The 23,467-nt window shown below is 47.7% G+C and overlaps 2 protein-coding genes across 3 annotated transcripts in view; one reads left to right on the forward strand and one right to left on the reverse strand.

Annotated features, from left to right (window-relative positions):
- Positions 1 to 10,344, forward strand: part of sco2 (synthesis of cytochrome C oxidase 2) — a 95,257-nt gene extending 84,913 nt beyond the window's left edge. The window contains exons 1-2 of one of the 2 annotated variants that reach the window (XM_072471247.1): positions 7,804 to 7,882; positions 8,462 to 10,344. In XM_072471247.1, coding sequence (XP_072327348.1) covers positions 7,823 to 7,882; positions 8,462 to 9,670 — 1,269 coding nt within the window. In that variant the 5' untranslated portion in view covers positions 7,804 to 7,822 and the 3' untranslated portion in view covers positions 9,671 to 10,344. Of the gene's footprint in view, positions 1 to 7,803; positions 7,883 to 8,461 lie in introns of those variants that run through there. The other variant, XM_072471248.1, reaches the window with a different exon arrangement.
- An 8,670-nt stretch (positions 10,345 to 19,014) lies between these two features.
- ncaph2 (non-SMC condensin II complex, subunit H2) overlaps positions 19,015 to 23,467 on the reverse strand; it is a 60,865-nt gene continuing 56,412 nt past the window's right edge. The window contains exons 20-21 of the mRNA XM_072471246.1: positions 21,738 to 21,887; positions 19,015 to 20,395 (exon numbers count right to left, since the gene is read on the reverse strand). Of these exons, the coding sequence (XP_072327347.1) occupies positions 20,255 to 20,395; positions 21,738 to 21,887 (291 nt within the window). The 3' untranslated portion in view covers positions 19,015 to 20,254. The remainder of the gene's footprint in view (positions 20,396 to 21,737; positions 21,888 to 23,467) is intronic.

Consider the following 23,467-nt stretch of genomic DNA (forward strand, 5'->3'; position numbering starts at 1 on the left):
TTCTCTCTCTCGGGGTTTGGGGGTTTTCTCTCTCGGGGTTTGGGGTTTTTCTCTCTCTCGGGGTTTGGGGTTTTCTCTCTCTCGGGGTTTGGGGTTCTTCTCTCTCTCGGGGTTTGGGGTTTCTCTCTCGGGGTTTGGGGTTTTTCTCTCTCTCGGGGTTTGGGGTTTCTCTCTCTCGGGGTTTGGGGTTTTTCTCTCTCGGGGTTTGGGGTTTCTCTCTCTCGGGGTTTGGGGTTTTTCTCTCTCGGGGTTTGGGGTTTTTCTCTCTCTCGGGGTTTGGGGTTTTTCTCTCTCGGGGTTTGGGGTTTCTCTCTCTCGGGGTTTGGGGTTTCTCTCTCTCGGGGTTTGGGGTTTCTCTCTCTCGGGGTTTGGGGTTTTTCTCTCTCGGGGTTTGGGGTTTTTCTCTCTCTCGGGGTTTGGGGTTTTTCTCTCTCTCGGGGTTTGGGGTTTTTCTCTCTCTCGGGGTTTGGGGTTTTTCTCTCTCTCGGGGTTTGGGGTTTTTCTCTCTCGGGGTTTGGGGTTTCTCTCTCTCGGGGTTTGGGGTTTCTCTCTCTCGGGGTTTGGGGTTTTTCTCTCTCTCGGGATTTGGGGTTTTTCTCTCTCGGGGTTTGGGGTTTTTCTCTCTCTCGGGGTTTGGGGTTTTTCTCTCTCTCGGGGTTTGGGGTTTTTCTCTCTCTCGGGGTTTGGGGTTTTTCTCTCTCTCGGGGTTTGGGTTTTTTCTCTCTCTCGGGGTTTGGGGTTTTCTCTCTCTCGGGGTTTGGGGTTTTTCTCTTTCTTGGGGTTTGGGGTTTTTCTCTCTCGGGGTTTGGGGTTTTCTCTCTCTCGGGGTTTGGGGTTTTTCTCTCTCTCGGGGTTTGGGGTTTTTCTCTCTCGGGTTTGGGGTTTCTCTCTCTCGGGGTTTGGGGTTTTTCTCTCTCGGGGTTTGGGGTTTTTCTCTCTCGGGGTTTGGGGTTTTTCTCTCTCTCGGGGTTTGGGGTTTTTCTCTCTCTCGGGGTTTGGGGTTGCTCTCTCTCGGGGTTTGGGGTTTTCTCTCTCTCGGGGTTTGGGGTTTCTCTCTCGGGGTTTGGGGTTTTTCTCTCTCTCGGGGTTTGGGGTTTTTCTCATTCTCGGGGTTTGGGGTTTTTCTATCTCGGGTTTGGGGTTTCTCTCTCTCGGGGTTTGGGGTTTTTCTCTCTCTCGGGGTTTGGGGTTTCTCTCTCTCTCGGGGTTTTTCTCTCTCGGGGTTTGGGGTTTTTCTCTCTCGGGGTTTGGGGTTTTTCTCTCTCTCGGGGTTTGGGGTTTTTCTCTCTCTCGGGGTTTGGGGTTTTTCTCTCTCTCGGGGTTTGGGGTTTTTCTCTCTCGGGGTTTGGGGGTTTTCTCTCTCGGCGTTTGGGGTTTTTCTCTCTCTCGGGGTTTGGGGTTTTTCTCTCTCTCGGGGTTTGGGGTTTCTCTCTCTCGGGGTTTGGGGTTTTTCTCTCTCTCGGGGTTTGGGGTTTTTCTCTCTCTCGGGGTTTGGGGTTTCTCTCTCTCGGGGTTTGGGGTTTTTCTCTCTCGGGGTTTGGGGGTTTTCTCTCTCGGCGTTTGGGGTTTTTCTCTCTCTCGGGGTTTGGGGTTTTGCTCTCTCTCGGGGTTTGGGGTTTTTCTCTCTCTCGGGGTTTGGGGTTTCTCTCTCTCGGGGTTTGGGGTTTTTCTCTCTCGGGGTTTGGGGTTTTTCTCTCTCTCGGGGTTTGGGTTTCTCTCTCTCGGGGTTTGGGCTTTTTCTCTCTCGGGGTTTGGGGTTTTTCTCTCTCTCAGGGTTTGGGGTTTGTTCTCTCTCGGGGTTTGGGGTTTTTCTCTCTCTCGGGGTTTGGGGTTCTCTCTCTCGGGGTTTGGGGTTTTTCTCTCTCTCGGGGTTTGGGGTTTTTCTCTCTCTCGTGGTTTGGGGTTTGTTCTCTCTCGGGGTTTGGGGTTTTTCTCTCTCTCGGGGTTTGGGGTTCTCTCTCTCGGGGTTTGGGCTTTTTCTCTCTCGGGGTTTGGGGTTTTTCTCTCTCTCAGGGTTTGGGGTTTGTTCTCTCTCGGGGTTTGGGGTTTTTCTCTCTCTCGGGGTTTGGGGTTCTCTCTCCCGGGGTTTGGGGTTTTTCTCTCTCTCGGGGTTTGGGGTTTTTCTCTCTCTCGGGGTTTGGGGTTTTTCTCTCTCGGGGTTTGGGGTTTTTCTCTCTCGGGGTTTGGGGTTTCTCTCTCTCGGGGTTTGGGGTTTTTCTCTCTCTCGGGGTTTGGGGTTTTTCTCTCTCTCGGGGTTTGGGGTTTTTCTCTCTCGGGGTTTGGGGTTTTTCACTCTCGGGGTTTGGGGTTTCTCTCTCTCGGGGTTTGGGGTTTTTCTCTCTCGGGGTTTGGGGTTTTTCTCTCTCTCGGGGTTTGGGTTTCTCTCTCTCGGGGTTTGGGCTTTTTCTCTCTCGGGGTTTGGGGTTTTTCTCTCTCTCAGGGTTTGGGGTTTGTTCTCTCTCGGGGTTTGGGGTTTTTCTCTCTCTCGGGGTTTGGGGTTCTCTCTCTCGGGGTTTGGGGTTTTTCTCTCTCTCGGGGTTTGGGGTTTTTCTCTCTCTCGTGGTTTGGGGTTTCTCTCTCTCGGGGTTTGGGGTTTTTCTCTCTCGGGGTTTGGGGTTTTTCTCTCTCTCAGGGTTTGGGGTTTGTTCTCTCTCGGGGTTTGGGGTTTTTCTCTCTCGGGGTTTGGGGTTCTCTCTCTCGGGGTTTGGGGTTTTTCTCTCTCTCGGGGTTTGGGGTTTTTCTCTCTCTCGGGGTTTGGGGTTTTTCTCTCTCGGGGTTTGGGGTTTTCTCTCTCTCGGGGTTTGGGGTTTTTCTCTCTCTCAGGGTTTGGGGTTTGTTCTCTCTCGGGGTTTGGGGTTTTTCTCTCTCTCGGGGTTTGGGGTTTCTCTCTCTCGGGGTTTGGGGTTTTTCTCTCTCTCGGGGTTTGGGGTTTGTTCTCTCTCGGGGTTTGGGGTTTTTCTCTCTCTCGGGGTTTGGGGTTTTTCTCTCTCGGGGTTTGGGGGTTTTCTCTCTCTCGGGGTTTGGGGTTTTTCTCTCTCTCGGGGTTTGGGGTTTTTTTCTCTCTCGGGGTTTGGGGTTTTTCTCTCTCGCGGGGTTCGGGGTTTTTCTCTCTCTCGGGGTTTGGGGTTTCTCTCTCTCGGGGTTTGGGGTTTTTCTCTCTCTCGGGGTTTGGGGTTTTTCTCTCTCTCGGGGTTTGGGGTTTTTCTCTCTCTCGGGGTTTGGGGTTTTTCTCTCTCGGGGTTTGGGGTTTTTCTCTCTCAGGGTTTGGGGTTTTTCTCTCTCGGGGTTTGGGTTTGTTCTCTCTCGGGGTTTGGGGTTTTTCTCTCTCTCGGGGTTTGGGGTTTTTCTCTCTCGGGGTTTGGGGTTTTTCTCTCTCGGGGTTTGGGAATTTTCTCTCTCTCGGGGTTTGGGGTTTTTCACTCTCTCGGGGTTTGGGGTTTTTCTCTCTCTCGGGGTTTGGGGTTTTTCTCTCTCGGGGTTTGGGGTTTTTCTCTCTCGGGGTTTGGGGTTTTTCTCTCTCGGGGTTTGGGGTTTTTCACTCTCTCGGGTTTTGGAGTTTTTCTCTCTCTCGGGGTTTGGGGTTTTTCTCTCTCGGGGTTCGGGGTTTTTCACTCTCTCGGGGTTTGGGGTTTTTCTCTCTCTCGGGGTTTGGGGTTTTCTCTCTCGGGGTTTGGGGTTTTTCTCTCTCGGGGTTCGGGGTTTTTCTCTCTCGGGGTTTGGGGTTTTCTCTCTCTCGGGGTTTGGGGTTTTTCTCTCTCGGGGTTTGGGGTTTTTCTCTCTCTCGGGGTTTGGGGTTTTTCTCTCTCTCGGGGTTTGGGGTTTTTCTCTCTCGGGGTTCGGGGTCTTTCTCTCTCTCGGGGTTTGGGGTTTCTCTCTCTCGGGGTTTGGGGTTTTTCTCTCTCTCGGGGTTTGGGGTTTTTCTCTCTCGGGGTTTGGGGTTTTTCTCTCTCGGGGTTCGGGGTCTTTCTCTCTCTCGGGGTTTGGGGTTTCTCTCTCTCGGGGTTTGGGGTTTTTCTCTCTCTCGGGGTTTGGGGTTTTTCTCTCTCGGGGTTTGGGGTTTTTCTCTCTCGGGGTTTGGGGTTTTTCTCTCTCTCGGGGTTTGGGGTTTTTCTCTCTCTCGGGGTTTGGGGTTTTTCTCTCTCGGGGTTTGGGGTTTTTCACTCTCTCGGGGTTTGGGGTTTCTCTCTCTCTCGGGGTTTGGGGTTTCTCTCTCTCTCGGGGTTTGGGGTTTTTCTCTCTCTCGGGGTTTGGGGTTTTTCTCTCTCGGGGTTTGGGGTTTTTCACTCTCTCGGGGTTTGGGGTTTCTCTCTCTCTCGGGGTTTGGGGTTTTTCACTCTCTCGGGGTTTGGAGTTTTTCTCTCTCTCGGGGTTTGGGGTTTTTCTCTCTCGGGGTTCGGGGTTTTTCACTCTCTCGGGGTTTGGGGTTTTTCTCTCTCTCGGGGTTTGGGGTTTCTCTCTCTCGGGGTTTGGGGTTTTTCTCTCTCTCGGGGTTTGGGGTTTTTCTCTCTCGGGGTTCGGGGTCTTTCTCTCTCTCGGGGTTTGGGGTTGCTCTCTCTCGGGGTTTGGGGTTTTTCTCTCTCTCGGGGTTTGGGGTTTTTCTCTCTCGGGGTTTGGGGTTTTTCTCTCTCGGGGTTTGGGGTTTCTCTCTCTCTCGGGGTTTGGGGTTTTTCTCTCTCTCGGGGTTTGGGGTTTTTCTCTCTCGGGGTTTGGGGTTTTTCACTCTCTCGGGGTTTGGGGTTTTTCTCTCTCTCGGGGTTTGGGGTTTTTTTCTCTCTCGGGGTTTGGGGTTTCTCTCTCTCTCGGGGTTTGGGGTTTTTCTCTCTCGGGGTTTGGGGTTTTTCACTCTCTCGGGGTTTGGGGTTTTTCACTCTCTCGGGGTTTGGGGTTTTTCTCTCTCTCGGGGTTTGGGGTTTTTCTCTCTCTCGGGGTTTGGGGTTTTTCTCTCTCTGGGGGTTTGGGGTTTTCTCTCTCTCGGGGTTTGGGGTTTTTCTCTCTCTCGGGGTTTGGGGTTTTCACTCTCTCGGGGTTTGGGGTTTCTCTCTCTCTCGGGATTTGGGGTTTCTCTCTCTCGGGGTTTGGGGTTTTTCACTCTCTCGGGGTTTGGGGTTTTTCTCTCTCTCGGGGTTTGGGGTTTTTCACTCTCTCGGGGTTTGGGGTTTTTCTCTCTCTCGGGGTTTGGGGTTTCTCTCTCTCGGGGTTTGGGGTTTTTCACTCTCTCGGGGTTTGGGGTTTTTCTCTCTCTCGGGGTTTGGGGTTTTTCACTCTCTCGGGGTTTGGGGTTTTTCTCTCTCTCGGGGTTTGGGGTTTCTCTCTCTCGGGGTTTGGGGTTTTTCTCTCTCTCGGGGTTTTTCTCTCTCTCGGGGTTTGGGGTTTTTCTCTCTCTCGGGGTTTGGGGTTTTTCTCTCTCTCGGGGTTTGGGGTTTTTCTCTCTCTCGGGGTTTGGGGTTTTTCTCTCTCTCGGGGTTTGGGGTTTTTCTCTCTCTCGGGGTTTTTCTCTCTCTCGGGGTTTGGGGTTTTTCTCTCTCTCGGGGTTTGGGGTTTTTCTCTCTCTCGGGGTTTGGGGTTTTTCTCTCTCTCGGGGTTTGGGGTTTTTCTCTCTCGGGGTTTGGGGTTTCTCTCTCTCGGGGTTTGGGGTTTCTCTCTCTCGGGGTTTGGGGTTTTTCTCTCTCTCGGGGTTTGGGGTTTTTCTCTCTCGGGGTTTGGGGTTTTTCTCTCTCTCGGGGTTTGGGGTTTTCTCTCTCTCGGGGTTTGGGGTTTTTCTCTCTCTCGGGGTTTGGGGTTTTTCTCTCTCGGGGTTTGGGGTTTTTCTCTCTCTCGGGGTTTGGGGTTTTTCTCTCTCGGGGTTTGGGGTTTTTCACTCTCTCGGGGTTTGGGGTTTTTCACTCTCTCGGGGTTTGGGGTTTTTCTCTCTCGGGGTTTGGGGTTTTTCACTCTCTCGGGGTTTGGGGTTTTTCTCTCTCGGGGTTTGGGGTTTTTCACTCTCTCGGGGTTTGGGGTTTTTCACTCTCTCGGGGTTTGGGGTTTTTCTCTCTCGGGGTTTGGGGTTTTTCTCTCTCTCGGGGTTTGGGGTTTCTCTCTCTCGGGGTTTGGGGTTTTTCTCTCTCGGGGTTTGGGGTTTTTCACTCTCTCGGGGTTTGGGGTTTTTCTCTCTCGGGGTTTGGGGTTTTTCTCTCTCGGGGTTTGGGGTTTCTCTCTCTCGGGGTTTGGGGTTTTTCTCTCTCGGGGTTTGGGGTTTTTCACTCTCTTGGGGTTTGGGGTTTTTCTCTCTCGGGGTTTGGGGTTTTTCACTCTCTCGGGGTTTGGGGTTTTTCTCTCTCGGGGTTTGGGGTTTTTCTCTCTCGGGGTTTGGGGTTTTTCTCTCTCGGGGTTTGGGGTTTTTCTCTCTCGGGGTTTGGGGTTTTTCACTCTCTCGGGGTTTGGGGTTTCTCTCTCTCGGGGTTTGGGGTTTTTCTCTCTCGGGGTTTGGGGTTTTTCTCTCTCGGGGTTTGGGGTTTTTCACTCTCTCGGGGTTTGGGGTTTTTCTCTCTCGGGGTTTGGGGTTTCTCTCTCTCTCGGGGTTTGGGGTTTTTCTCTCTCTCGGGGTTTGGGGTTTCTCTCTCTCGGGGTTTGGGGTTTTTCTCTCTCTCGGGGTTTGGGGTTTTTCTCTCTCGGGGTTTGGGGTTTTTCTCTCTCGGGGTTTTTCTCTCTCTCGGGGTTTGGGGTTTTTCTCTCTCGGGGTTTGGGGTTTTTCTCTCTCTCGGGGTTTGGGGTTTCTCTCTCTCGGGGTTTGGGGTTTTTCTCTCTCTCGGGGTTTGGGGTTTCTCTCTCTCTCGGGGTTTGGGGTTTTTCTCTCTCGGGGTTTGGGGTTTTTCTCTCTCGGGGTTTTTCTCTCTCTCGGGGTTTGGGGTTTTTCTCTCTCGGGGTTTGGGGTTTTTCTCTCTCTCGGGGTTTGGGGTTTTTCTCTCTCGGGGTTTGGGGTTTTTCTCTCTCGGGGTTTTTCTCTCTCTCGGGGTTTGGGGTTTTCTCTCTCGGGGTTTGGGGTTTTTCTCTCTCGGGGTTTGGGGTTTTTCTCTCTCTCGGGGTTTGGGGTTTTTCTCTCTCGGGGTTTGGGGTTTCTCTCTCTCGGGGTTTGGGGTTTTTCTCTCTCGGGGTTTGGGGTTTTTCTCTCTCTCGGGGTTTGGGGTTTTTCTCTCTCGGGGTTTGGGGTTTTTCTCTCTCTCGGGGTTTGGGGTTTTTCTCTCTCGGGGTTTGGGGTTTTCTCTCTCGGGGTTTGGGGTTTTTCTCTCTCTCGGGGTTTGGGGTTTTTCTCTCTCTCGGGGTTTGGGGTATTTCTCTCTCTCGGGGTTTGGGGTTTTTCTCTCTCGGGGTTTGGGGTTTTTCTCTCTCTCGGGGTTTGGGGTTTTTCTCTCTCGGGGTTTGGGGTTTTTCTCTCTCTCGGGGTTTGGGGTTTTTCTCTCTCTCGGGGTTTGGGGTTTTTCTCTCTCGGGGTTTGGGGTTTCTCTCTCTCGGGGTTTGGGGTTTTTCTCTCTCGGGGTTTGGGGTTTTTCTCTCTCGGGGTTTGGGGTTTCTCTCTCTCGGGGTTTGGCGTTTCTCTCTCTCTCGGGGTTTGGGGTTTCTCTCTCTCGGGGTTTGGGGTTTTTCTCTCTCGGGGTTTGGGGTTTTTCTCTCTCGGGGTTTGGGGTTTCTCTCTCTCGGGGTTTGGCGTTTCTCTCTCTCTCGGGGTTTGGGGGTTTTCTCTCTCGGGGTTTGGGGGTTTTCTCTCTCGGGGTTTGGGGTTTATTTTGGATTTGGGGTGTTTATGTTTTCCCGCTTTTATCGGTTGCCGAATCCGGGTCTTCTCCCCATGTGCGCATGCGTCGCCGCTCGGTCTCCTGGGAGTTGGAGTTCTCCGCAGAGACCGCCGGTAAAATAAACCCGGAATGGCGGCGGTCCTTGGGCCCGTGGAAGCGGGGGCGGGGGGCCTAGGCTGGGGTTGGCGGGCGCGGGCGGGCGCGGGCGGGCCTAGGCTGGGGTTGGCGGGCGCGGGCGGGCCTAGGCTGGGGTTGGCGGGGCGGGGCCGGGCTTGGCGGGGCCGGGGCTGGCGGGCGCGGGCGGGCCAAGGCTGGGGTTGGCGGGGCGGGGCGGGGCCGGGGCTGGCGGGCGGGCCTAGGCTGGGGTTGGCGGGGCGGGGCCGGGGCTCGCGGGCCCGGGCGGGCCTAGGCTGGGGTTGGCGGGCGCGGGCGCGGGCGCGGGCGGGCCTAGGCTGGGGTTGGCGGGCGCGGGCGGGCCTAGGCTGGGGTTGGCGGGCGCGGGCGGGCCTAGGCTGGGGTTGGCGGGCGCGGGCGGGCCTAGGCTGGGGTTGGCGGGCGCGGGCGGGCCGGGCTGGGGTTGGCGGGCCTAGGCGGGCGGGCCTGGAGGCCGCACGGCCGGTATTTCTGCGTGTTGTGAGTCGGTGTTTGTCTCGGCTGATTGAGGTTTGAGCGGGATCTTTCTGTGTCGGCAGGTTCCCGGGATGCTGCTGAGTTCCGGAGGCTACAGTTCATGTTGGAGGCTGCTGGCCGGTGGAGGCCTCCTGAAGCCACTGCCAGCCTGCTGGAGCGGGGTTGTGAGCAGACATGGTGGCGCGGCCCTGAGGTCTGCCAGCTGCCCGAGTAAAGGGGCGAGATGGCGTTTCCAGTCCACATCTGTAATCACTGATTGCAGCCAAAAGATGTTAGACCACCTGGGCACTAACCAACTATATTGTTCCCCTAGCAGTGGAGAGGGATTGATTACTGAGAGTTTATCTATCCCGGCATCTCAGATCACAGCAACTCGGCCAAACTGTCCACTGGAAAGTGTGCAATGTATCCCGCAACTAACAATCTGCAAAGCACCAAGTCAGCACACAAGAAAAAAGCCGCAGTTCCAAACTGAGGGAAGGCTATTGAGGATTCGCAGTTTACTCAGCATTTACTACCTGGCACCCAGAATTGTGCACATTAGTCCGGGCAGTTCCACACTCGTAACCCACAGACCATTCTCACAGTCCAAATCAGATAGAAGCTCAGGGAGACAAGTCGTGAGTCCTAAGATCAGACTGCGGACTAAGTTCATGGTGATATGCGTCTGTGGGGCTGCAGTAATGGGATTGTGGTTCTATGTCCACTTGGAAAAAGAGCAGCAGCAAAAGATGAGACGCCAGGAGCAGTTAAAGAAGTTAGCACTTGGTCAAGGCGACTTCAATTTGTTGGATCATACTGGAAGATCGAGAACCAAGAAGGACTTCTCTGGCCAGTGGGTGCTGCTATACTTTGGGTTCACCCACTGCCCCGACATCTGCCCTGATGAGCTGGATAAGATATCCAGCGTCGTGCAGATCTTGGATAAGGAGAGAGCACTATCTCCAGTCCAGCCCATCTTCATCACAGTGGATCCAGAGAGAGATGGAGTAGAAGAGATGGCACGGTACATCAAGGATTTCCATTCTCGCATGGTGGGCCTGACGGGTACTGCCGAACAGATTAAAGATCTGGGGAAGGCGTTCCGGGTATATTACAGTGTTGGTCCCAAGGATGAAGACAATGATTACATTGTGGACCACACCATCATTATCTACCTTCTAAATCCAGATGGGCTTTTCACCGATTACTACAATAGGAACAAAAGTGATCAGGAAATTGCTGAGAGTATCCGCAGCCACATGAAAACCTATGTTAATCTCTTCAATTGATGGCAAATAAGAGATTCTTGGAGAATGTTTGTGCCAGCATCTGTTACAGGAATGGAATTTGTTAAAGGCTGCTCGCCCACCTCACCCTGCCAGGCATATGTTTGGCCTTTTCACTCTATTGTGGCTTACAACCTGTCGCATTATGTTCCAATGCCCAACCACAACTCAACTGAATGGAAGACTTTGGCAGCAATTATAACTTAACAGGTTTAATTAGCTGATTGGTTAGAATATCAGACCATGTAAGGTAATGCTTGTAGAAAATGTGGATGTTGACTTGCAGTTCGGTGCAGGATAAATTTAGTTACCAGAAATTAGAATGCCGGACAATGCTGCTCATACACTGCTGGACACGTGAATGGGGGAGTACTCCCTTAATAAATTCCGCTGTAACTGTTTGGAATAGTCCTATGCCAAAGCCTAATTTTAATATGGCAATTTAGTCACAAATTAACCACCAAGAACAATGTAAGGAGAAAGACTTGCATTTATACAGTAACTTGCACGACTTCAGATCATCCCAAAGTGCGTTATAAGTGATGAAGTACTATTCAAGTGTTGTAAGAAATGCAACAACCCATTTGCTTGCATTAAGCTTCCAAAATAATAATGTGATGGTCAGAAACTTGTTTTTGTTAATGTTGATTGAGGAATAAATATCGTTCAGGAAATAATCTTTTGCTCTTCTATGAAATAATCCACCTGAGAAGGCAGTAGAGGCCTGGGTTTTATGTCTAATCTGAAAGATGGCATAGGAAGGCACAAATTTCTAATCCCAGGCTGTAATTTGCCATCAAACTCTACTCTTGACTATCTTGGAGGACTGGATTCGAAATGGAACAATTTCAGGAGCTTCTGTGTGATGTACAGTTTATGCAGGTTTACCTATGTTCCCTAAGAGATAGAATGTCCAGGTATCTGAGTCTTTTGGCATTCCAATAAATTATATTAATAAATGTCAATTGAATTCTGAATGTAACTAATCTACCATTGACAATGTGAATTTAACCAACTGGTATATGAGGAAGTTATATAATGGCTGTTTTCATCCAGGGCCTGTACACAGAATAAACTGAAAATAGATTAAAATAACACTAAGTAAAATGGTGAATTATGTAAAAGTTCAGGGGTTGAGATAACAGGTAACGTTGCTCGTGCCAGGAATGTGGCAGAGTTTCTACCACCTTCTTACCCAGGATGGTCTGAAAACAAAGAACAAGACATATTCGGTGAGAAATTGATCGCAAAAAATTATTCAGAGCAAATATAGGTCTTGAGGATGTTTCGACTCATGGGGGAGACTAGAACCAGGGGACACAGTTTGTTCTCTCTTTTAAGTCTTGAAATGAGACTTTATTTTCTCTGAGCGTCGTTAGTATGTGGAGTTCTCTTCCCCAGAAAGCAGTGGAGGCTGGGTCATGGAGTTTATTCAAGGCAGAGTTGGGTGGCATGGTAGCACAGTGGTTAGCACTGTTGCTTCACAGCGCCAGGGTCCCAGCTTTGATTCCCGGCTTGGGTCACTGCGCAGGTCTCCCTGTGTCTGAATGGGGTTCCTCCGGGTGCTCCGGTTTCCTCCCACAAGTCCTGAAAGACGTGCTGTTAGGAAAATTGGACATTCTGAATTCTCCCTCAGTGTACCCGATTTTCACAGTAACTTCATTGCAGTGTTAATGTAAGCCTACTTGTGACAATAATAAAGATAAAGACAGATTTTTGATAGTCATGGGAGTCACGGTTATGGGAAACGGACAGCAAAATGGAGTTGAGAGACCCCAACCAGATCAGCCATGATCTTATTGAATGGTGGAGCAGGCTAAAGGGGTTAATTGCCTACTCTTGCTCTTGAATCCTATGTTACTATGTTCTAATACCGCTACATTTCTGAATTTTTATCCACCAGTAGGTCAACGTTTTGCAGCTGGAAGTTCTAAATTAAACCAAATTATTGAAATAAATTTCATAAAATCAGAGATGACAGGCAGGCACTAACTAGACTCTGGGATGAAGGCAACTTTACCTTTGTCGGAGCGGTCAATACTAATCTTGCTCCCCTGCACATTCCTCTTGCAGTTTTTCAAATACTTGTCTAGCTGGAGTATTGCATTTAATTCTCGGCAGTTCACTTTAGGAATGATGCTAGGGAGGGTGTGTAGGTGATTTACTAGAATGGTACTGGGGTGTGCGACTTCAGTTATGTGGAGAGACTAGAGGACATGAGGTTGTTCTCCTTAGAACAGAGACAACTAATAATACAGTAGCAAGAGCAGAACATTCAGAGGTCATCTAAAAAGAGTAAATGAGGGAAAAAATAAAATGAGAATAGATTAACAACTAATATAAAAGGAAACACAAACATATTTTATAAGCATATAAATAATATAAATAGTAATCAAGTGAAGGGCAGGCAGGTTAGCCTCCAAAAAGCAAATCATCCTGAGGAGGCAAAAGGCATGACTGAGGTACTTAATCAATACTTCACATTTGTCTTCACTAATGTAGAGGATGTTGCTAATGTACATAGAACAGAACAGGCCCGGTGGCCTTTAGTTGTAAAAGACGATACAGTAGTGATCTTGAATAGGATAAACTAGGCGAAGAGAGTGTATTCAAAAGGTTAGCAGCCCTGAAACCACAAAAGTCACCTGGTTTGGATGGGATGAATCTTGGGTTACTGAAGGAAGTAAGAATGTAAATTACAGAGGGTCTGACCACGATCAATAACAACTTGCATTTATACGAACAAGGTAAGCCATTCACCCTCTGGAGCATGCTCCACCATTTAATAAGATCATGGCTGGTCTGTTAACCTCAAATCTGCATTCCACTTACACATGACAACCGATCACCCGCTTGCTTACCAAGAATTTATCCACCTCAATCTTAAAAATATTCAAAGACTCTGCTTCCACCTTTTCAGGAAGAGAGTTCTAAAGACTCATGAACCTCTGAGTGAAAACTAATTCTCTTAATCTCTGTCTTAAATAAGCAGCCTTTTATTTTTTAATGGATTCTCCCACAAGAGGAAACATCCTCTCCACAACTACCCTTTAAAACGTGTGGAGCATTTGCAATAAACTGGATGAATTAATCACGCAAATAGATGTAAACAGGTATGATATAGTCGGGATTACGGAAACATGGCTGCAAGGTGACCAGGGATGGAATTGAACATCCAGGGGTATTCAGTATTTAGAAAGGATCAACTAAAAGGAACAGGCGGTGGAATTACATTGCTGATTAAAGAAGATATTAACGCAATAGTGAGGAAAGATATCAGCTCCAACGATATAGAATCTGTAAAGGTAGAGCTGAGAAATAGTAAGGAGCAAAAAATGCTAGTGCGGGTTGTATAGAGACCCCAAACTGTAATGGTGATGTTGGGAATGGCATTAAACAGGAAATTAGAGATGCGTGTAATAAAGGAACATCTGTAATTATGGGTGACTTTAATCTGCACATAGATTGGGCAAACCAAATTAGTCACAATACCATATGTGGAGAAGAATTCCTGGACTGTAGATCGGATGGTTTTCTGGACCAATACGTTGAGCAACTAGAGAATAGGCCATCCTAGACTGGGTATTGTGTAATGAAAGAGGAATAATTGGCATTCTAGTTGTGCTAGGCCCCTTGGGGATGAGCAACCGTAATATGATAGAATTTTTCCACAAGATGGAGAGTGAAGTAGTTGATTCTAAGACTAGGGTCCTGGACCTTAATAAAGGAATCTATGATGGAATGAGGCGCAAATTGGCTATGATGGATTGGGGAAAATTACTTAAATTGATGACGGTGGGTAGGTAACGGCAAACATTCAAAGAGCGCGTGGAGGAACTGCAACAATTGTTTATTCCTGTCGATTTTTAAGAGCTGCACAGTGGTTAGCACTGCTGCCTCACAGCGCCAGAGACCCGGGTTCAATTCCGACCTTGGATGACTGTCAGTGTGGAGTTTGCACATTCTCCTGTCTGCGTGGGTTTCCTCCAGCTGCTCCAGTTTCCTCCCACAGACCAAAGACGCGCGGGTTAGGTGGATTGGGCATGCTAAATTATCCCTAGGTGGGGTTGCGGGTATAGGATGGGGGATTGGGCCGAGGTAGGGCGCTCATTCAGAGCAGACTCAATGGGCACATGGCCTCCTTCTGCAGTGTAGGGAATCTATAAGCATGATTTCCTTTTTGTAAATCCATGCTGACTGTCCGATCCTACCACTGTTTTTCAAATACTCGACTATATATTTTTTTGATAATGGACTGTAGAATTTTCCCTACTGCCGACATCAGTCTAGAATTCTGTTTTCTCTTTACCTCCCTTTTTAAATAGTGGAGTTACATTAGCTACCCTCCAATCTGTAGGAACTGTTCCAGAATCTGCAGTTTTGGTCTCATCTGAGGCAGGATGTTCTTGCTATAGAGGGGATGTCGAAGTTTACCAGACTGATTCTTGGGATGGCGGTGTGGTGATATGCATCACTGTAAATACACAAGGGGTTAATGTGAACATACTACACCTAGCTAGACACCAGAGGGAGCACCAGAGACATAACACACAGACATTCAACCAATAGGTCAGTAAGATAGGACACGACCAATGGGCAGTCACAACACACACACAGGTGACACTGCCACAGGGGGCATTACACCTACCCATATATAAGGACACAGCATACATGATCTTTCTCTTTCCAGTGGAGACACTTAGTGAGTACATAGGGTTGATTCAACACATCACACCCACCACGTGGATTGTAGCAGACTGGTTAGTTAGCAGGATTAACAGGAGAGTCGAATCCAAGTAGAATTGTTAACAGTTTAATAAATGTGTTAAAGCTATCTCCAAGTCTGAACCTTCCTTTGTCAGAGTGCACATTAAGGAAGCAGCTTATGCCACGTCAAGAGCATAACAGATTGAGTCAGTTCGTGCTGTCAGTAAAATTTCAGACACTTCGACCAGCTTTTGACTCAAACCTTCTTTGCAAGATTAACAAAGGGCAAATACAAGTGTATGATTCAACCAAATTAACTTTATTTAACAAACAATAAAATAGTTACCCTTGAATTGTCTCACTAAAACAGTCCCAAGATTCTTTTTTTTAAATTACTTTATCAGAGTTACAACGCCAGAGCTCAAGAGTGTGGACAGGGGCAAACCCCTAATCCAGCTCCTTGTCTCTGCAAAAAAACGATTCAAATTGAATCCAATTCATGGTCCCCACAAGAGAGACATACCAGATCCAGACATTACACCTGACCTCACGCCCATCTTAGCAAAAAGGCCGAGAGGCGATCAGTCCCAGGATTCTTAATACTATCCGAACCGATGAACTCAGGCGAGCTGTGGGTCCGATTCTCTGAGTCCCGATCTCCTCAGGGTCTTCTTTCGCAAAGGTGGGTCTTGCAGTTTCCTGTAGAAGTCTTCGCTGGGGAGGATCCTGGGGTCAATTATTATATCCTTTACTGTACCTTTCCAGAAAGTTCTCTGGCCACAGCCAGAGGTTTCTGGGCGGGGCCGCAACACCAAATGGAGTTACTGATGGCTACTCAGCAGGACACCAGGAATCCGCCCACAAGAGTCCATTTCAAGGTGCATTGTTTGCACGTAACCTTGTACCATATACGGTAACGGCGAGAAAACTGGGTACCAGAATGTCTAGCTTCATCTGAGCTACTCAAAACAATCGATCCATATGGATAGAGCCAATTATCTCCTGATGGGTGATTTACGGGGCAGATCCAGACATGTCCTGGCAGTCTGAGTTCAAATTCCCATCAGGGTATTGATGGAGCTGGCTGTGGCTTGATTCAAAATGTTCAATTCTTAATTTAAAGTGTCTGATTTTGTTGGGCCTAAAATCAAGCTGCTATCCATTTTACAACAAGATGTTCATTGGGGTTCAGAAGAATGCGAGGGGATCTTATAGAAACTTTTAAAATTCTAAGAGGACTAGACAGGGTAAATGCAGGAAGGATGTTTCCGATGGTCAGGGTGTCCAGAACCAGGGTTCACAGTCTAAGGATACAGGGTCAACCTTTTAGGACTGAGATGAGAAGTTTCTTCACCCAGATGGTAAGCCTGTGGAATTTGCTACAAGATGCTGTTGAGGCCAAAACATTGTGTGTTTTCAAGGAGTTAGATATAGCTCTTGGGGCTAAAGGGAATCAAAGGATATGGGGGAAAGCAGGCACAGGTTACGGAGTTGGATGATCAGCCTTGATCATATTGGATGGTGGAACAGGCTCGAAGGGCTGAATGGCTTGCCCCTCCTATTTTCTTTGTTTGATGCCAATGACATGGAGGGGAATCTCCAGGTGGTGGTCCCAGGTATCTGCTGCCCTGCTCCTTCTGATGGTACCAGTTTGGAAGGTGCTACCTAAGGAGCCTTGTTGAGTTCTTGCAGTGCATCTTGTAGGTGGTACACACTGCTACCATGGTTTGTTGGTGCTGGAGGGATTGAATGTTTGTGGAAGGGGTAACAATCAAGCAGGTTCTCGGAGATGGTTAAGAAGAGATTGGACAATGTTGTTTAAAATTGTAAATGATTTGGATACAATTTCTTTATTCACTATCTGGTGGCAGTGGGGTCAGTAACCAGAGATTATGGATTTAAGGTCATTCGCAAAAGGACAGAAATCAGGTGAGAATATGTTTTCCACAGCCTGTTTTGCTCTGGAATGCAGTGCGTGAAAGTTTTGTGGAAACAGATTTAATAGCTTTGGTCAAATGCTGTCTTAATGTCAAGAGCAGTCACACTGCTGGAATTGAGTTTTTAAAAACATTTTTGGACCATTGAGGTCTGGAGCCAAGTGGCCCTTACAGAATCCAAAAAGTGAGGTTATCGGGTGGTGAGTGCAGCTTAATAGCGCTGTCACCTAAATTTTCCATTACTTTGCCAATGATTGTGAGTAGGATGATTTTGGGGGGGGGGGGGGTGCTAATTTGCTGGATTGGATTTGACCTGCTTTTTGTGGACACAGCACATCTGGGCAGGTACCAATGCTGTACTGGAACAACTTGACAACAGAAGCACGGCTAGTTCTGCAGCACAAATCATTCACACTACACCCGCGATGTCAACGTTTAAAATTTTTTTTTAAAGAGTATCCAATTATTTTTTTTCTAATTAAGGGGCAATTTAGCACGGCCAATCCACCTACCCTGCACATCTTTGGGTTGTGGGGGTGAAACCCACAGACACAGGGAGAGAGATGTCAAAGTATGTAGTCTCATTTCCAGTGCACTCAGCCATTTCATTACCCTGCTTTTAGTTCTCTAATGGGAGTGTCACTGGTAAAGCCAGCATTTCTTGGCCAGCTCCAATCTGTCCTTGTTGAACTGTTGCTGTCCACCTGTCATTACGACACTGCTGATCGGAAGGGTATTCCAGGATTTTGACCCAGGGACTGAAAAAAATGTAATTCTAAGATGGGATGGTGTGGTTTGGAGGGGAATATGTAGGTAGTGGTATTCCCATGCATTTGTTGCTCTTGTCCTAAGCGAGAGAAGTCGCAAGTTTGGAAGGTACAGTTGAAGGAGCCTTGTTGAGTTTCTGCAGTGCATCTAGTAGATGGTTATACTGCTGTCACTGCGTCAGTGGTGGAGGGAGTGGACTTCAAGACGGATGGGGAATTGATCATGCCTCGATTGTTGTGAGCTTCATTGTTGTTGGAGCTGTACACATCCAGGCAAGTGAAGAGTATTCCTTCACACTGCTGACTTGTGCCTTGTAGACGGTGGACATGCTTTGGGGAGGCGAGTGCAGTCTAACTGATTGGCTGAAGACTGACATTTGATGATGGGGACCACAAAGGTGATAATACTTTCCCCTGCAGATTAAAGAAAGCTGTGAACAGTTCAACCTTGTTTCTTGCATTCACATGCTGGGATCTGCCATCATTGAGGATGGGGTGACCATGGAGCAACCATGGTAGTAGTTGCTTAATTGTCCTCCACCATTCATAACAAGATGCTGACTTTGATCAGACACTGCATTGATTGTGGGATTGCTTAGCACTAGCTATAACATGCTGCTTCTGCTATTCAGCACATATGTATTCCATCTTTCTCAGAACTTATTTCCCTCTAATCAGGTTTCCACCCCACCCCAAGACTGCAGTTAGCAAGTCAAATGACATCCCTAATTGACTGTGATTATGTTAAACTACCCCATCTCAACGTATCTTTGATACAGTTGACAACATTTTACCCTAACTTCTCTCAATTGTTATCTGGCTCAGCCGTACTGTATATAGCTGGTTTAATTCATTTCTATCTTATTATAGCCAGACAATCACCTGCAATGGCTTCTTTTCTTACTCTGGCATTATGATGTATTGGGTCCTCCAGGGACCTAATTGCCTTCTGGCAGTGAACCAGGATGTTTGTAAATTTGCTGTTATTTTTGACCAAGATGCGATTGTTGCCCCACATCTGCACCATCACCAAAATCTATTTCCAACTTTGAAACATACCCGACTTCAAAATTACCTCTGCTGATCTGCTGCTGAAACCCTCATCCATGCTAAACTTGATTATTCCAACGTTCTCCTGGCCAGTCTGCATTCCGCAAGTTTTAGATCATTCAAAGCACCACTAAAGGTAAAGTCGCCTTGGTCCCAGATGACCATAGGCTGCTTTCCCCTTTGAGGAGGAGAGCTGACTGGTGGTGATTTTGCCTAAAGATAACCACACCCCAGGCGAGGGGCGACGTTAAGACGGCAGGCCTTCATAAATAACCTCAGCCGGTATGAGAGTTGAACCTACGCTGCTGGCTTACTCTGCATTACAAACCAGCTGTCTAGCCAAGTGAACTAAACCGGCCCTGGCAAAACACTACTGCCCATATCATAGACATAGAACATACAGTGCAGGAGGAGGGCATTTGGCCCATCGAGTCTGCACCGACTCACTTAAGCCCTCACTTCCACCCTATCCCCAAACCCAATAACCCCTCCTAACCTTTTTGGTCACTAAGGGCAATTTATCATCCACCTAATCTGCACGTCTTTGGACTGTGGGAGGAAACCGGAGCACCCGGAGGAAACCCACACAGACACGAGGAGAACGTGCAGACTCCACACAGTGACCCAGCAGGGAATCGAACCGGGGACCCTGGCGCTGTGAAGCCACAGTGCTATCCACTTGTGCTACCGTGCTGCCCTAAAGACGTCTACCCGACAGACACCTACTGCCACTCACCCATCACTCCTGTTCCAACTGACTTAAATTGGCACCAGATTGAGCAACACCTCCATATTAAAATTCTCATCCTGGTTTTCAAACCACCTCATGCAAGACCTTCCCCATGGAGGTCTTGTGGCTCAGTGTTACATCAGTAAACCCACTCAATTTTAATAAATTGCATTTTTTATTTGAGCAGTAAACTGTGCAGCTTAGCTACACAGCATGAAAGGAAGATATTGCCTCGTATTGATCCCCAGATGTAAAGGGAGAAGGCAAAAGGTTCACTTACACTGCATTGATCAGAAGGGAAAATCTGGTTCCTTTAACATATTTTGATCTGTTTCTCAATTTGTTATAACATTGCCAATTCCGCCCTTGGCCCATCCATAAGGTGCCAACTCCCAGCTGTAATTTATTCAATGACCAGGAACCCTGTGGCTCCTCCCTCAGAGGCCCAATTTGAAACAAATTTATCAGAATATTCTATCCTGTACACACTATTTCAATTCGAATGACTCATTTTCTCAGATCTTCCAATCCCAAATTAATTTTTAAAAGTTTCAAACACACTATGCAAGCAGCTACACAAAATTTAGGTTTGTACATTTTAAAAATCCTGCACTTTATACAAATGTAATTTTCTTCATTTGATGGCACACACAATTATTCCCGAACATGGAGCACAATTCATGGCTATCTAAATGAACCCCAACCCGTGGCACATTCCTGGCTCCTCACCTTCCCACTCAGGAGAGTGGAGCCAAGGAGGAGGAGGTGGTTCGGAAAGAAAATTGGATTAATTTTTTTTTTCTATACATGAAATTGGAAGATTTTCTTGAAGATGATGGGCTGGAGGGAGGAAAATATTCCACACGAAACCTACACCAAAAAAACAATACAAAAGGACAAGCTCCACACATTACAAAGTTACACCCGTCACCAGGTCGGATGTGACACTTGTTTGGAGAGATTCACCTTATCTCAAATCTGGTGAATCTCTCAAACAGCAAAAAAACAACAGCTTGACTCATTGGGGACATTTTTTTTCTATCAAGAGGTTGTGAAATTTGTAAAACAACATTGAAGAGGGTGCAGCCCATAAATTGTACTCCATGCTGTGTCATTAAGCACGTTGTATAATAAAGACAGTCTAGGAGAGCTGCACAGAACACAGCAGAATATATTAACATAAATACAGGGAAAAATCACAATCCAAGAATTGTTTTTGGGAGGGGTTGTGGAAGACGGGCCAGGCAGTTTCCACCAAAACATATTACTGGTCAGTGCCTCTTTCTGTCGCACAAGCAAAGAGATATGGGCACAACTGTCTCCAAATACAGTTTATGGATAAGAGGTTGAACTCGCAATTCCAGGACTGCGAAAGTTGAGTGAAGCTTTATGAATCTTATTTGTTGGAGATGGATGGAGCCATGTATGTCTGGAATCGATCGTGAGCTCTTAGTTTGCTCAGCAGGGTGAGTTCCATCGTGTCGACTGATTCGTACAGCCCGTCTTTCTGCCATATGTCCACCGTGTAGTCATTGGCCTGTTGAGAAAGGGGACAGACCTCATTGTGAGCAGGTGAGAAACAGCAAATAACCCCAGCCCTGCAGCTAAACCCACAACTATATACTGTGCAACAGCCATTCAGAGTCAGCACTGAAATAGTTCTGGCCAGGTGAGGTGAGAACTGGCGAAACTGCACTCAGCACTCAGTAGGGCAGCATTGAAATCACTGTACAGGGGCACACCTGAGGCTCCAAAGGTAGAAGTGATCACAGGTAGGTTCAATCCTCCACAAGAACCCAGCAAGTCAATGACTTTCAGCAGAGGAGAAAGCAGGTAAATCAAAAGTGACTGAAGCAACAAAACAAAAAACGACTTTGGACAGGGCGTGCCCCAAAGGGTCTGATGCATCTGTCTCAGATATGATTGACAGGCAAACTCCTTGTTCATCTTTAAAAAGAATGGAGTAAAATCTGAAACCTCGCAAGCTCCAAAGTTCATAGAATCCTGAGTGCAGAAGGAGGCCATTCGGCCCATCTGGTCTGCACCAACCCTCGCAAAGAGCACCCTACCTTTCCCCCCCCACCCACCCCCTCCCCCAACCTATCCCATAACCCAGTAACCCCACCTAACCTTTTTGTTTGGACACTAAGGGCAATTTATCATGGCCAATCCACCTAACCTGCACACCGTTGGACTGTGGGAGGAAACCGGAGCACCCGGAGGAAGCCCACACAGACACGTGGAGAAAGTGCAAACTCCACACAGTTATCCCTCTGAGGCAGGATTGAACCTGGCACATGAGGCAGCAATGCTGACCACTGTGCCACCCTGTTCTCACTCTCTGACAGTGCAACAGTACTCTCTCAGGGCTACCCCTCAGATAGTACAGCCCTTCAGCGTCTGTTTGGATTACATGTTCAAAAGTCTCTAGTGTGGGTCTTGACCCCTCAACATTCTGATTCCATTGAGCCAAGGTGGCACTCAAATGGTCCCTCAAGGGAATCAATAAAATAACCCATCTTCTGTGGAGTGATATCTAATACAGCCAATCATTGCCAGGACTCATTTAAAAAGTCACTCATGGGAAATTCTCTTCTAACCATGAAAATGAAATGAAAATGAAAATCGCTTATTGCCACAAGTAGGCTTCAAATGAAGTTACTGTGAAAAGCCCCTAGTCGCCACATTCCGGCACCTGTTCGGGGAGGCTGTTACGGGAGGCTGTAACCATTGTCAGGTCACAACATGTTTCTCAGTGTTTGTGTGGCGTGGCAAGTTACTTCAGCTGGATATGCACTGACATCTGCCTAGTTTATGGGATATGTTTTCAAGCTCTTTGGCTCTGTCTAATCCCATTACTCCTTGAAGAACACACTCACCAGCTGTAGTGTGGCCAACATATATCGACACACTTCGAATGTCTCCTTCCCAGCCACAATGCTCGCGAATGAACGCCTTTGTCTAATGCACTCAAATGCATCCATAATTCTAACCCCATAATCGTGGATGTCAAAGGCATTTCGCTCATCCTGCAGGAGATCAGAAATATTTATGAGCATGTTACAACTGGTCAGAATGTGCATTGGAAGGAGTGTGGAATAGAACCATTTGGCCCATCATGCATGCCCCGGCTCTTTGAAGGAGATGTTCAATTAGACCCATTCCCCTGCAATTTCTCCCTTTAAAAGTATTTAATCAATTTACTTTTGAACATTACTATTGAATTTGCTTCTGCCGCCATCGCAGACATTACGTTCCAAATTGTAACCATCTCATCTATCCCCTGGTTCTTTGACAATTATCTCAAGTCTGTGTTTTCTGGTTATACAGCATAGAAACAGACCTAACAGTTTATGTCGGCATTTAAGTTGCACTCAAGCTTTCACCCATCCTTCCTGTTCAAACTCAGTGTAATCTTATTTCCTGCTCCCTCATATGGATAATAATAATAATAGCTTATTGTCACAAGTAGGCTTCAATGAAGTTACTGTGAAAAGCCCATAGACGCCACATTCCGGCACCTGTTCGGGGAGGCCAGTATGGGAACTGAACCTGCGCTGCTGGCATCGTTCTGCATTACAAGCCAGCTGTTTAGCCCAGTGCTAAACCAGTCCCTATCTAGTCCTTAAATGCATCTATATTCTTCATCTTAATTACTCCCTGCGGTACAAAGTTCCACACTCTCACCGCTCTAGTTTAAAAAATTGCTTCTGAATTCCCTGGGTGACTACTTATACTGATGGCCTCTAGTTTTGCTCTTCCGCACAAGAGAAAACATTCTTTCTGTATTCATTTGACCAAACTCTTTTATATTTTAAAGGCTTCTGTAGGCTCCCCCTCAGTCTTCTCTTTTTAAGAGAAGGGACCCCATTTATTCATCCCGTCCCGATGGGTATAACCTTGCAGTGCTGGTACCATCCGTGTAAATCATCTCTGCTCCCTCTCCAGTGGGTATATATCCTTTTCTTTAATATGCCAACTGGAACTGTTCAAAATTCAAAAGTAGTCAAGCATAACTTCTCTACTCTTCAATTCTATGCCTCTAGAAATAAAACCTAACGCTCGTGTTGAGTTTGTCCCCTCTTGTTTTTGAACAATATTATCCCTGCAATATTTAGTTTCTAGTTTTGATCTTTCAGTTGCCGTGACTCAGTAATTCCTACTGTATATTGCCTCCAGTTCCCCTGTTTTGTTATGGACACCGAGTACTGTTGTAGAGTTAAAAATGAGTTTATTATTTAACCACCTTTTTACACTTTTGTTCTAGAAGTCTTTATTCCTCGTCATTATTGCCTCCTTTAATTTAAAAAAAAATAATTTAGTGTACCCAATTAATTTTTTCCAATTAAGGGGCAATTTAGCGTGGCCAATCCACCGATCCTGCACATCTTTGGGTTGTGGGTGCGAAACCTACGCAAACACGGGTAGAATGTGCAAACTCAACACGGACAGTGACCCAGAGCCGGGATCAAACCTGGGACCTCGGCGCCGTGAGGCTGCAGGGCTAACCACTGCGCCACTGTGCTGCTCTGGCCTCCTTTAATTTAGTATGTCTGAGAATCTCCTTTCCTGTTTCCATTATATCAAGCTCAATTTCATTTCTTGTACA

The sequence above is a fragment of the Scyliorhinus torazame genome, chromosome 13 (genome assembly GCF_047496885.1).
Source record: "Scyliorhinus torazame isolate Kashiwa2021f chromosome 13, sScyTor2.1, whole genome shotgun sequence".
NCBI classification, from domain to species: Eukaryota; Metazoa; Chordata; class Chondrichthyes; order Carcharhiniformes; family Scyliorhinidae; genus Scyliorhinus; species Scyliorhinus torazame.